General features: G+C 51.6%; 3 protein-coding genes across 3 annotated transcripts; 1 reads left to right on the forward strand and 2 right to left on the reverse strand.

Moving 5' to 3' along the window:
* Positions 1-39: 39 nt before the first annotated feature.
* Positions 40-4,965, reverse strand: CC84DRAFT_1153721 (Trs120-domain-containing protein). The gene is made up of 3 exons (XM_018176853.1): positions 4,692-4,965; positions 3,545-4,632; positions 40-3,497 (listed from the first exon to the last, which is right to left on the reverse strand). The coding sequence occupies exons 1-3, from the start codon at positions 4,855-4,857 to the stop codon at positions 252-254; spliced, it is 4,500 nt and encodes a 1,499-aa protein (XP_018032057.1). The 5' UTR covers positions 4,858-4,965; the 3' UTR covers positions 40-251.
* A 488-nt stretch (positions 4,966-5,453) lies between these two features.
* Positions 5,454-10,601, forward strand: CC84DRAFT_1100573 (uncharacterized protein; the record flags this gene model as incomplete). The annotated part of the gene is made up of 1 exon (XM_018174872.1): positions 5,454-10,601. One exon carries the CDS (start codon positions 5,454-5,456, stop codon positions 10,599-10,601), a length of 5,148 nt encoding a protein of 1,715 aa, XP_018032058.1.
* A 356-nt stretch (positions 10,602-10,957) lies between these two features.
* CC84DRAFT_1221178 (uncharacterized protein) lies at positions 10,958-12,806 on the reverse strand (the record flags this gene model as incomplete). Its single annotated transcript, XM_018183237.1, has 6 exons — positions 10,958-11,097; positions 11,153-12,016; positions 12,068-12,365; positions 12,428-12,475; positions 12,528-12,671; positions 12,723-12,806. 6 exons carry the CDS (start codon positions 12,804-12,806, stop codon positions 10,958-10,960), a joined length of 1,578 nt encoding a protein of 525 aa, XP_018032059.1.
* Between the last annotated feature and the right edge of the window lie 1,179 nt (positions 12,807-13,985).

A 13,985-nucleotide genomic window follows, 5' to 3' on the forward strand; every position in this document is an offset into this window, starting at 1 on the left:
TAAGTCCAAGAAACTATAACCTGAATATCTATCGCCATTGTTCACGTCTGAGCTCGCTGAATGCCAGTTCATCGCTGGCTACAATATATACCATAGAAGATTGTGTTGCTACACTTGAAGGCGTATCCGTGAGTGGATCTAAGCTCCAAAGATAATGACCCATTGAGTGCCTTTGGATTTCATCGCTCGTAGACATGCATTCATTTCACTATATACCAATGGAGATACCGCCTTACCTCTACTTGGGCATGTCACCGCCTTCTCGCTACAACTGTACAAGGTTCCATTATATGCCACGAGCGCAGCTTCGGCTCACCCAAGATTTCAGCCTGGATTGTCGCCGTCCCACTTCGCGGCCTGTTTCCTTTGACCTCGCCAGCCGGCTGGTGAAGCTTGACCTCATCGACCGTTGCACCGACCTCATACACACCGCTTGTAAGGGCAACAATTCCGAGCTCTGTTTCTACCCATTGTCCCGGCTCAATTGTTGGCAGACGGCGCTGTAGGACGCCAGTCCATGAGAAGCGTTTATCAAGGTCGAGCGCGATGTTGTGTGGGAGGTTAGCGAGATGCGGCTGCAATCGCAGAAATGGTGTAATCGGGGCAGGGCTTCGATTGTAGACCTTGGTCTTCAGAGTCAAGAAATCGTCTACGGAGACTTCGAACCTTGCGTGACCAAGGCGTCGCACCTTATTATCGTCGTCACCGGAGGGGTAGTCCGTTTCGACCGTTGTTTCGATTCTGAGGTCGCTTAACTTGATGGCCTCTACCATTCGTGGGGAAAAGCGCAAGGTGCGGAGCTCAATGTCACCTGCTTTTCCACCGCCCTCTTCTTTCCATGTTCCCCGAATAAGCTTCAGCAGCTCATGACGGTACCAAAAAGCTTCTCGGTTTGCGCGTTCCATCTCAGGTGAGATCTTGCTCGCGCTAACAACAAATTGTCGTTGATTCGCAGGGTTAAGTGACGGAACTCGTGCGTAAGGCTCCTTGAGGTAGATCTTGGGAAGAATGACTACGATCCGGTTGATGTGGCCTGGTTGGATGACTTCGTTAACGGTATAAGCTCCAGCCCATGATTCCGTGACGCTCTCGTTACTATCAGAAAGTCCTCGAACCTGGAGTGCGATGTGCAAAGGGTTGGGCCAGGAATTACGTAAGTCTAATAAGAGCATGCAATACTCGTCGCTGCTTCCTTGCGACTTCATATAGTGTAAGAACTGTTGGAAATAACTCTCGTTCGTGTTCTTCGGCAGGGTCACCTCCTTCGCGTGGCTGGACCAAGCAAGATCACCAGAGAGCGGTATGATGTCAGGGCGCTGTAGCTGAACGCTAGCGTTGACCGTGATCGATATAGGTACAGAAACCTGGCGAGTGAAAAATCTTTCTTGGACCTCGGAGCGTCGTTTGCCCAGGTTGGCATAGTCAATCTGGACGATTGCATCTGTAAGGCGTGTTCGACCGACGACTTCGATTACAAATTGAGCCTCATGGCCTGGCTTTATAGAGATGACTTGCTCGTCTTCGTCCTTTATCCAGCGCAGTGAAGGAAATTGGGCCAGTTGAACTTCCAGTTCGTGGAGTTCGGCGGATGGAAGGTCGCGATTCGACATAGCAGCTTGAATGGCTGCCGTCGCTGAGTCTTGAAACGTAATGTGAACGAAGTCGACGGCAGTGGTGTTGGAAGTATTCTTGACGGTGACGGTGAAGCGCCTCCTCTCACCTTCGAGCACCATGACAGCTCCTTGCGGAAGAGACACATCAGTGATGACGACCACGGGCTGGTCAGCAATCACATTAAAAGTCAACGTCTCCGGCTTTGGCGAGGACGCTTTCCCCACGTCTGCTGCTGTGCCAACGGCTGAAGTCGGTCGCGAGATTGGAGCCCCGAGGCAAGCTTTGAGCCCAATTTTCTTCATCTTTAGTTCTCTTTCGGGCCTCCAAGGATCGGGGAATATTGGAAACAATCGCTCCCGGCATCCAGTGACCTTGACATAACATCCAATGATGTTCAGAGTTCCTTCTGCACGAGCAACACCGCTGATTGGAAACTTCTGTGTTCGATACGGACCCAAGATGAACAATTCCTCATGCGCAACAAACTCAGCGCCTTCGGCAGCTATTCGCAGAGAATCGACTTCGAGCTCAAAGTCGTAAGGATTTTGCAGAGCAATGATGAACCTGTATTCCTCATTGGCAACGAGCACAGTCTCGACAGCATTGGCCTGCGGGTTCTTATTCCAGGGGTTATGGATGAAGGGTCCTTCCTTAGAAGGAATGACTTTCAATTCTGCAGGTCGGTGATGGGTGAGACGCATGGGAACCGGTGGTTCCATTATGAACAGACCGCGAACCAAGAAGTCATCCCAATAATCAGTCTCAACATGCTTGAGACCCAATTTGTTCGCCTGGGCCACGGTGCGGGATATGTTGGCGAACAGTCGCACCTGTTCCTCGCGCGGTAACGACACAAAGACATCAGTGCTGTTTGGTCTGGGGGCTGTTCCAGGACCCGCTATCCGCAGAAGCAAAGCGGTGAAGTGGAGAACGCCATTGAAGTCCGGCAAGGCCTCACAGAAATTGATACACATGCGTAGAACGTCCAGCTTCAGGCTAAGGCTTCCGAACGATCTGAGCGAAGCTATCCGTAAGATCTCTTTCACTGCATCCTGGCTCTGTTTACCGGGCGCATAATCGCTTGTGCCATTCGATAGTGAAGGCACAGGTGAGTTAAAGGTAGCTCTTGTATCCGGTATCCCGTAGACACGCCCCAGCAGGCCTAGAAACTCATCGATGCCGTTTTCGATTTCCCCTTCTCCTAGATGAAGAGCACCTGCTCCAGAATTGCTTCCGCCAGCCATGTTGAGGGCAGCAAGACCTGCAGCAGGATGCACTCCCATTTCTGCTGCGCCGACCTTTCGAGCTTGCACCAGGCCCGGTATCAGGGACGTGATGAATTCTTTCATCACAACGGCCTTCTTTCTTTGTAGCTCAAGTGAGGATAGCACAGATGCTACGCCGGCCAACACTACCACTCTATCCGTAGGGCTCATTCCAGAACTTTCTGGTGGGCCAGGTAACGCGCGGAAAAGCATCGCAGCAATATCACTCCTTGTAGGGTTGACCGCAAGCCGTGGTACAGAAAGCCGGGGTTTCTGCCGGAATGGACTGTTCTCAACTAAGTGCTGCAGAGCGTCATAGTCCAAATATCCTGCGGATAGATTCATGGCGGCTAGGAGTTTGGAGAAACGTATAACGCATTCCGAAAACGCAAGCGGTGGCAGAGACTCTCCGGCAAAATTGGACGCTCGCGTATAGATATTTAGAATCATATTCACTAAGTCGGGAAGCAGGGTGTTGAGGCTCTCAAGAGCGGCTTCGTGTGTGGAATTCCTTGTTGAAGTTGGAGAGGTAATATCTGCTATACTGCCAGCAGGCGTATGTTGGGGGGATTTGGTGCCTGATGATTTGTCGTATGATGGATAACAAATTTGAGGTATCTAATGAAAAGTTAATACAAATCTGAACGAATGCATAAAGAACCGACCTGGAAGTCCATGCCTGACCATGCGAATAGCAAAAGGCAAACCATAATATTTTCCAAAGCTTTCGCATGCCATAAGTGATCACTGAATGTCCGTGCTTGGCTGGCTGCCTCGGTGAGTTCCTTCAAAGCATCCTGCCATTGTCCGGCGCATAGGTATAATGTGCCTATTATCACACCTACACGTCCGCGTCCTTTGTTTCGGGCCCGCTCACCAGCACCACCAGAACCGAACCCATGGATGGAAACTCGGTCCGCGCTGCGATCTCTTCCCGTGCCCTTCGGTTTTGATGAATTGCTCGTTGTTCGATGCAGAGTATTAGCGGCGTCAAGGCCCGAAATCTCATCGAAAGTCGTTGGAGGGGTACGAGCTCCTTGGGTTACGGGAGAAGTCGCTCTAGGATCTTCTGTTGACAGCGAGCCCCCAGAAGTAGATGGAAGCACAGGCATAGACATTCTGTGCAGGTCTTTCTGGTTCGCCGATATGGGCGATTCAGGTCTACTCAATACAGGGGTTTGCGAATTCCGTCGGGAGAACAGAGACGATGAAGGGTCGGGGTTAGCCCAGCTAGGTACGTTGTCGGTATTACCAGTTTGAGAAGCTGGGGAGGAAATAGTAGGTAAGACTTGGATCGATTTGGCCAAGGTGGTCATCTCAGCTAATAATGTCGAAGTGAGGTCACACATCAGCGTCTTCATCGTTGTCATCTTGACTTGTGGTGCTGGGGGCACAAGGAATGTTTCTTGTGGTAATCGGGGATGTAGATCCTGAGATGCGCAGTCAAACAACATTAGGCTGTGTAAATAGGCTCTCGGAAACTGTTCCCGCAGATCGTCCACGGAGGATGGAAGATCGTCTCCATTGTCGTCTTGCAGGGTGATTTTCGATTGCGCGGTATCCTGTTCTGTCTCTGTATCGGCACGTGACCGATGGAGCCACGAATACTCTGAGGCGTCGGCGATGCCGATGATCAAGAGGGGATCGCGAAATTGCTCAAAGGGCGACAGTGACAAGTGTGATGGGGGTGGTAGTGACGTCGACAAGTCATATAAAAGGGTGCCGTTGGGAAATGCTAGGGGTGAGAACATATCTGCGCAATGCCAAGATCAGCGACTGAGTGGGTGTCCGTGTTGCAAGAATGGGTCGTACTCCTATCTGGCCGAGGATCGGGACTGATGTCTCCAAGGCGCACCATGCAATGTGGCTGCAGAAACTCGACAAAGTTTAGGAAACGTGAACGCTTGATACGGCCGACGGGCAGGAGGAGAGCCCGTATGCGCGCAGGCGCAATGGGTGAGAGAGGGTCGACCGCCATCGTCGCCACATGGAGACCCAAAGGCCGTCACGGCCGGAAAACTATGTTTTATTGTAGCGAAGTCGCTGGGCGCACAAGTATCGGCATGTTTCGTTGAATTTTGGACAGTGTAGTGGTTGCACGCAACGTGAGGATTCGAGGTTCAAGCGCTGACCCACTGCCAAGCTTCTGGGAGGCTGGCCGCGCTATTCCCGATTCGCCACGCGAAACTCGGTACAAACACGGGGCGGTGACCAACAGGATTCACTTGGTTGTCCACATTCAATACAGCTGGCTTTCTTTTCGTTTCCATTTGCGGTCTGTATAGCGTGGGCTTGGACAGGCGTCGTATGCTCAGACGACGTTGTCTCAGCGTCGGTTCTTCTGTGTTCTGTCGCTTTCCCCTGCTTCGCCACCTAGGCTTAGAACTCAACGTCAGCTGTCTATCTCACGCAGCATTTCTCTAACCCTCCGGTCTCGACGTCCGATACATCTATTGTTGGTTCTCACCCCAGGGACTGCATACATGGAGCTGGGCGCTTGACACATTCAATCAACAACCAGACAGACCTTCCACGATGGCGGGGGTCGATTTTACGCGGCTGCGTAACCAGACCATGGCTGATGGCCAGGATTCTGAGGTTACCGTAAACACCAGGGCTCTCATAGACAAAGTGCTGGCCCGGTACTCCAGTGAACACACAACTTTACGGGAGTTGATTCAGAATGCTTCCGACGCTGGCGCAAGCACGGTCGTCATCAAATATGAGACCGACCCGTCTCTCGAAGTTCCCACACCACAGGGCTCAGAAAAATCCATATTATTGAAACACATTATCCAACAGCACACCCTTAAGCGGCTGATTGTTACCAACAACGGGCAGCCATTTACAGCAGCAGACTGGAGTCGCTTAAAGAGTATTGCGGATGGGAATCCGGACGAGACGAAGATTGGTGCATTTGGTGTAGGCTTCTACAGCGTATTCGCTGACTGCGATGAGCCTTTTGTTGTCTCTGGGGAGAAAACCATGGCTTTCTACTGGAAGGGAAACACATTGTCCACCAAAGTCGCAAGTGTTCCAGAGGAACACCGAACGAACAACACAACATTTTCCCTGGATTATCGGCAGGCTGATCTGTCCTCTCCATCTTACAACCCAGCGAAAGTCCCAAACCTGCCAACTCTATGCCAGTTTCTGGCCACTAGCCTAACCTTTGTGGGTTTGCAGTCTCTCGAACTTCACGTCGATAATCACAAGGTTGCTTCTTTCACCAAGAAAACCTCTCCACCCGCGGACTTAGCGGTTCCGAGAGGGTTGAAGACTGAGACGGACGGAGGGTTCATGCGCGTTGCTAAAGTTTCTCAGCAGCATTCTCAAATCGATGCAGAGTGGAGCAATGTGATCGCATCAGCGCAGAATCCACCGAAACGAGCTGCTGAGATGGTTCAAGCCGAAGTGCGAAATGCTGGCACGGCATTGAAGAGCTTTTTCTCCAAGTTCTCTGCGCCAACACCGAAAGCGAGCAAACCTGCACTTACAGCGAAAGCATCGGGCACGCTTTCACATGACACCAATGATATCGCTGGAGAGTCGACTGGGGTCATCTTCCTGCAAGTCTGCACCGTTGAGGTCGATACACGTGTAGCAAAGAGTTTTGCAGCAGAGATCGAACGTGCTACAAAGAAACCACCGCCCCGGAAAACACGAATTGCCCTTCTAACTTCACCGTACCAAGATCCTACCATTCCGTCATCGACTGGCACCGGCAAAACAGCTGATCTGGCCGAGAAACTGTTTTCAGAAGTTCTACCTACGAAGACAGGGAGAATCTTCATCGGGTTTCCAACTGCCCAAACAACTGGAGTCCTCGCACACATTTCCGCCCCATCACTTATTCCCACGGTGGAACGTGAGAACGTGGATTTGAATGCCCGCTACATTTCTCAATGGAACATTGAATTACTCCGCGTGGCTGGTCTGGCTTGCCGCATTCTGTACGCCTCAGATATGGCCGACATTCAGAAACGATACGGCCAGGAGCCAATGGACAATTTGATTCAAAGAGCCATTTATGTTTTCCAGCAGTTTACGTCAAACGCTTCGCATCCTTCCACTGTACTGGGAGAAAAGGTTGAAGAGGCCTTCTGGAGTTGTTCCAAGGAGCGCTCCATCGAGATGCTTTCTTCCAAAGGCGTCATGGCAAGCAAATTAGTACGAATGCCCGCAGAGACTTTGAGCTTTTTAGGAGAGGTGCCTATGGTGCCTCAGGACCTAGCTACCAAAACATACACGTTTATGGCGGCCCTGCACCAACGCGGTTTCATTTCTGAACTGACCATGGCGGATATCCGAGAGGGGCTTGAGAGCCGAGCTTTGACGGAAGATGAGCTGGCTGAGTTCCTCAAATGGTCTGGAGCGAAACTAGAAAGCAACGAGATTGATAAGAATGGTATTCGTAGCCTCTTCGAGATCACGGTGGCAAACGTTGATACCAGTCCCGACGAGAATTCAGGAAGGATACTTGCATTAGGCGACGTGAGCACGTACATCAACACGGCCAGGATCTCTCCCACGCTTCCCGTACCTGTGGACACGATTCCCTTCGCTTTCTCAAAATCTATACCCACTAAGCAGCTTCAAATGTTCGGATGGCTTGAATTGTCGATGGTACGCTGGTTGCGACACATGACAGCAGTGCCTCAGCTCCAAGAGTTTCAGTCTTCGGAGAAGATGGCTACGCAAGTTCTCAGTCTCACCGCAAAATGCTGGGACCAGCTCGATGGGTCCTCCAAGGAGGCAGTTGTTCACATTCTGAGCCCGCATACCATTATGCCAACCAAAACAGGCATGCATAAACCGGAAGCATCCTATTTCCCTACAGTCAAGCTCTTCGACGACCTCCCTACAGTAAAACCATTTCCAGGCTCAAAAGAGAAATTCCTTGCAGCCTTGGGTGTGAGGAAGACAGTTGAGCTCTCAGTGGTATTCGATCGCATGCGCAACCAAGATTCCAAGTCACCATCAGAGAAAGCCTCGTGGAACCATGTCGATCTCATTCGATACTTCGCTTCGGTACTGGACGAGATGCCGAAGAAAGACCTGGATCGATTGAAAGAAACGCCGTTCTTGCCTGGAGAAGGAGCTCCAGTGCAGCATGGACAGCTTTTCAAGGCGTCAGATCTTTATGCACCGGACCAGGCTATATTATCAATGGGTCTTATCCAAGTCAAGCTCCCGTTTGAATTTGGACAGAGCGTCCGCGAAAGCGCGCTGTTGTTGGCACTCGGGCTGAAGCAGTGGCCTGACTCTATAGCCCTCGCAAACATCATGCATAAGGCTGGCCAAGCGAACGACAAACCGCTTTATGTTACGGCTTTGAATTATTTTATACAGAACCATTACAAGCACGGCTATGCTTCCGAAGCAAGGGCACTCGCGACGCTTTCTCTCCCAATTCTGCCCACAGAGCAGGCCCCGTGGCCCACGCTAGTCGGGCCGTTTCAATGTTACACTAATGAACGCGCTTCCTGCCTGGGATACGCCATCCTGAGAGCAGATTTACGGCCACATGCTGAGAAATTTGGTGTGCAACAGAATCCAGACATCCAAGACTGTGTGCAACGGCTGATTAAGGCGCCACCAAAGACAAGGCTTGATGCCGAGATGCAGTTCAGCTACTTCGCCAGTAGATCAACAGAGCTAGATCAACGTCGACCATTGTTGACCAGTATCTCATCGGCGACCATTGTTCCTGTTTTCCGGAAGTACTACCTTGAGCCAGCATCCGTCGGCTTTGAAGATCGGAAGAGAGCGCAATCGGGGAAGGCTGAGATGCGGCTGCACCACCACGACCCTCCTGAGACAGTGTTTGTCGGTCAAGACCAAGAGTGGCAGGGTATCTTGGATTATGTTCAGTACGGAGCTGAAGCGACGAATTTTCTCCTGAAGGCTGGAGCGAAACACGAGCCAAGCAGCACTGATCTAGCCTATCTTATGTGCCAGAATCCTGTCCGCTTTCTAAACAAGATCGGGCAGGAAAAGTACCTTGATCTTCTTCGCAAATTGGCCGGTCAAGCTGATACTCTCTGGAAGGACAAAGAGCTGGCCAAGACATTGGTGAGCTCTCGTATTCTGTTGGGCTACCGCGACATAAGAGATGAGAAAAAGAGTCTGGCAGCTGCTCAAGATGATAATCTGGATGACCTTGACGAGCCGGGCGTGTCACGTGAATGGTCCCTTAACAGTGCCAACGAGGTTGTGATCATTGATGACATCAACTTCTTCTTTAGGTTTCGTGACTACATCATCGCAGCACCCCAAGAGGAAGTGCTCGAAGAATTTTATGCTCGATTCGGGGTGGCAAAGATATCGGAACAGGTACACGAAGAGCAGCGCATTGGTAACTTGACTCGCGACCAGAGCGTAGCTCATCGCTTGCGCAGCGACATTCTTGAACGGACCAGGCTCTTCCTACACGAATATGAGCGAGACGCATCGTCCAAGAGCATACGACACGATACGAAGTGGCTTGGCTCGAATATGAAGGTTGAATGCGTCTCCGACATCTCAATCCGCTACTCATTGGCGGATCGAGCAGCGGCGTCATTCCGACGGACTGCCTTCCTCAGTCGGAAACGCGGCATAGGAACGATCCTATATGTGACTCCAAAGTACGATGTCTACGAGGTCAGCAGCCAGCTAATTCGGATTCTCATCAAGAAGCCGAAACAAAACGACTCCATCGCCCTTGAGCGGATCCTAACAGAGCCCCTCAGACGCCTGCAAGAGAAAGGTATCAATGTCGAACGCATCCTGCGAAAGAAGGAACACGAAGCTCGCATTGCAAGGCAACAGGAGCTAGAGCGTGAGTACGAGGAGCAGCAACGTGCCATTGAGCAAGCCAAGCAAGGCGCTGTCGAGAAGCCAGCTCTGCCAGCTCCTCCAACCACACCAGCTCCCCCAGAAACACCCGAGAAGCCCAAAGAGAAGGGCATGCCGGGATCCTTCGGCAGCCCCGACGTCGACGAGTCCGGCCAAGCCGACCACGCGCACGACAACACCCTACGCCCCCCAGAAAAGAGTCTCATCAACCAATGGGCCAAAAAGCTCGGCTTTAAGAACGCGCCCACGGCACCATCCGATGTCGGCCAAATCACCAAGGAAAACAATCAAGTCACCAAAAACAACATCCAAAACGCCATCAAAGACTGCCGCCCGATCAATAGCCAAAACATAAACTCCAAGCACCACCAAGACCCGCCGACCGAGCTCGACAAAGGCGGCTACTGCACCGACGAGCAGTGGGAGAATCTGCACAAAGCCTTCTCCATCCCCTACTCGGGCAGGCACGTCGACATCTTCTACGGGCGCGACCACGCCGAGGCCCTGGCGGACATTCAGCCCTCGCTGCAGCACTTCCTCCCGGCCATCTTCAGCCTCGCGTCGCTGTTCGGCGTCAACCCCGCGGCAGTCAGCATCTTCCTCGACAAGCAGAGCCGCACAATTGCATTTAATCAGAATCGCGCGCTGTTCTTCAACCTTGGGTGGTTCATGCAGATGCATGAGAAGGAGTATGGGACGCCGGCGGGGAGGGCAAGGGCGCTGGATAGCTGGTTTCTCACGTTTTGCCATGAGCTGGCGCATAATCTTGTGAGCGATCATAATGCGCGGTTTATTTGGTATCAGAGCCAGATTGCGATTGAGTATAGTCAGGCGTATCGCGGGGTGTTGGAGAAATTCGTGCAGGATATGAAGGTGGATTAGGGTGGGGTTGTAGATTTGCAGATCGTATTTCTCATGCGATAGACTTTTGGCATTGCAAATGGGGGGTGCCTTGCATTGGTAGGCGTGAAGATAGAGGTTAGCTTCACTCATGGCATATTCTCATTTCTATCTTGATCGTTTGACTCTTTTCCGTTCTGATAACCTAGCTCAACAGAACGATCGCCTCTTCTAGAAAAAGGAAATTATCTTTCCACCCAGTCTCTCGCACCTATAGCTGTATAATAACTACATCGTATCTTTTTAGGTCGGTATATGCTGACTTAGGTAATATCGGTTCAATGTGCCGGCAGCTTCAAGGCTCTCTGGAGACTTCTGCCTAAAACTCAATGGTCGCATCACAATTCCTCCATGTCCCCATACTCGTCCCAACGCGTGGCCTTGACTTTATCCATGTCGTGCGTGTATCGCAGGTTGCAAGTATCAGGGAACGGGCACCAGCCTTGGTCTCGCTCGAACGAGCATTGGTGGCCCAGGTCTGTGTTTGTTAGTATCAGGCCAACCGGACTGTCAAATAAGACGTGTACGCTTACAGCAGCTGATGTTCTGACAATAGCGGTCTTTGCAAGGCAGACTTCTGGTCTTATACCGTAGGGCGATCAAACCCGCAGGCGAGAGCTTAGGCTCATGCTGGAAGTGGCAGTTGGCACCGTTGGTACACTTGCCATTATTGAGGTGCCAATGGTTGCACAAGTTCTTCCCAGATCGTTTCATGCGCGCTTCGATGGCCTCATACGCAGCCTTATCTTTCGGCGGTAGAGGCTCATCCAGGCGCTGTTCTTCTTTATTGTAGTATGCCCATTTCTTGTTGGACTTGGACTTAGATTTAGGTGCGATGGATATTTTCTCAGTAGGTGACACGCCGTTCTTCTTACCGACAGCGGCCCAGGACGAGGAGTCGGTGGGCTCGGGCGTAGGGTTAGTCGCTGCCAGGGAAGATGCAGTCGTTGCAGGTGATGATATAGTGGGTGTATCACGCGGGCTGTTGCTAGCTAGGAAGCCGGGTGGGCCAAACGGGAAGCCGGGGGGAGGGTTAGTGAAACCAGGCGGTGGAGTGGGCTCTGTCATCGCCCTAGCGATAGGCTGAACAGATGCAGAAACTGACTGCTGCATTGGTGCGGAGATATTGGGCTGAATTGGTGCGTAGGAACGAGGCAGGGTATAGCCATACTCTGGCAGCTCTGTATTTCTGAAGACGTCGTCAAAGCGCATTCGCCGGAAGTTGGGCAGCTCAGCGAATCCCCTCCAGGCAGGTGTCGACTCAAGAAGCGTAATACGTGTGGCTTTATGAGCATGGTGCTTATACTGATCAAGGTTAAGAAGGTAGCCTGCATCATGGCAACCTCCAAAGATGATATGCCGGCAAGTTGGATTATCACTGAAAGTTCGGAGCATTTCTGTCACATCGTCAGCATCTGTGATTGGATGGGACGGAAGAAGACGCGTACCTTTGATCTTGTGGTCTGCACGTTCCTTACCATGACCTACATCAACAATAGAAAAAAGGGACTGATTGAGTGAAAAGCCTTGTGCAAACGTTCGCAAGTCAGACGGCTTATCGATCAAACCGACGGACGCGAGCTTGTGCGCCAGCTTGTCGAGGCTGACATAGATTTGTACCATGATAGGCCAATTTCCAGAGTTGCCATATAAGGTGGTAATGTGGTCGCGTATGGCATGCTGAAGCTTAGAAGCAGCTTCAGAGCCGCCATCGCTCCCGGCTGCTCGCAGCAACGCGTCTTGAAACTGTAACGTGTTAGCTAGCGAGGACGGCAACAGAGGGTTTCATTGCATGTAGGGCGACTTACGATAACCCCATCTCCGTCAATTAATGCTAGGACAAATGAGTGATCTTGCTGTGGAACGTCAGCTGGGGCTGTGGCATACAAGGCGGAATGGACAACACACCCATTCGCGTCTGATCTCCTTGACCTCGCGCTGCATCTGAATTACCGACTGCTGATAGGTCCGCCTTATTTCCTTCTCGGAGGCATAGTCGTTGTTCAAAGTATTGTACTCTTCGAGCAAGCTAGTATACTTCTCGAGCATATCCTACAAGGCGATCAGGTGGGGGCAGACTAAATCATGAAGGGAATGGCTTACCGCAAAGAGTTTCTGGCGTGCGTCGTCCGAGGCTTGAAAGCCTCGCATCTGCGCAGCGAAGTCCGTAGTATTGAAGTCAGACATTGCGCTGAGACTAACCATGATTCTCACGTCGTGGAAATTTGTATAGAGGTTGATGTTGCGCACGGGTGGCAGCAGGCAAATCTCCCTGGGTGCTTGAGGCAGCAAGCTGAGCTGTAAGCGAAAGAATCGCTGAAGAAGCGCTAGTTACCTAAGGCTTAGCTGCGCGCTTGATATGAATCTACGAGCATCTTCAACCTTCATCCTGAAGTGTCGCGAGCTATAAAGCTTCATAGTCAAAGCTGCAGATTCGAATAGACCAATTTACAGGACCGGAGATTGTTTTTCGGGTTGCGCGTGTCTAGTTTCCAGATTTTGCATGGTGATCAAGGTGGATTTCGCCAAAAGCAAGGTCTGGCTATACTGGAACATACTGGAACCCTTTTTGGGCTGCTTCGACTTGCTCATGGACACATGACGATACCTTCGCAATGAGCCCTGTCATCCTATGTGAGCGTGAATACGTGATTTAATGTGATACTGTGTCACTGATGTACATGGTACCGCGAAGTCCGTCTTCTCATCTCAATACATACGCCGTGTTCATTTGACACATCGCCGTGCCGATACCCAATACAAAGCTGCCAGGCCTTTACCGGAGGGAAACAACCGGCCTATACCGAATCTGACGAGAACCGTGTTGGATGCTTGTACTGGCTTACCGCTCGCATCCACACAGCTCTAGCTCCGACATGCAGCCTCGTAGACAGCAGCATCAGCCCTCGCGCCGAGACTGACAAATATCCGATCCATAGTCCTGCAAGACGCTCTTCGCACCCAAACACGAGCAGCAAACCTGCTCCCAAACGCTCAGATTACCAAGCCTCGCGTCAGCGGCACAGTTCCGCGCGCGATGTCCGTGAACACTGTATAGCTCATAGAGCGAGAGCGACACAACTTTCTAATTCCCCGGCGCGGCGTTCGGGATCTGCAATGTCCCAACCGCCGCTAGCACCAGTACCCCTCAGCATCATCGCATTCGCTGCGCGCCCCACCATGACGCCAGGAACAGTAAGAACGGTGTCGCAGGACACCGGCGTTAAGGTGATGTGGTATGGTGCGGGAGCGCTATATAAGTGAGCGTGGCACGGGTGTGAAGCAGACATCCTGTTGTTGCTGTTGTAGTCCATGCTCCCGAGAAGTCTAAGGTCCGCGATTGTTGTTGCATTGTGTACTGGTATT

The sequence above is a fragment of the Paraphaeosphaeria sporulosa genome (genome assembly GCF_001642045.1).
Source record: "Paraphaeosphaeria sporulosa strain AP3s5-JAC2a unplaced genomic scaffold CC84scaffold_10, whole genome shotgun sequence".
Classification (NCBI taxonomy): Eukaryota; Fungi; Ascomycota; class Dothideomycetes; order Pleosporales; family Didymosphaeriaceae; genus Paraphaeosphaeria; species Paraphaeosphaeria sporulosa.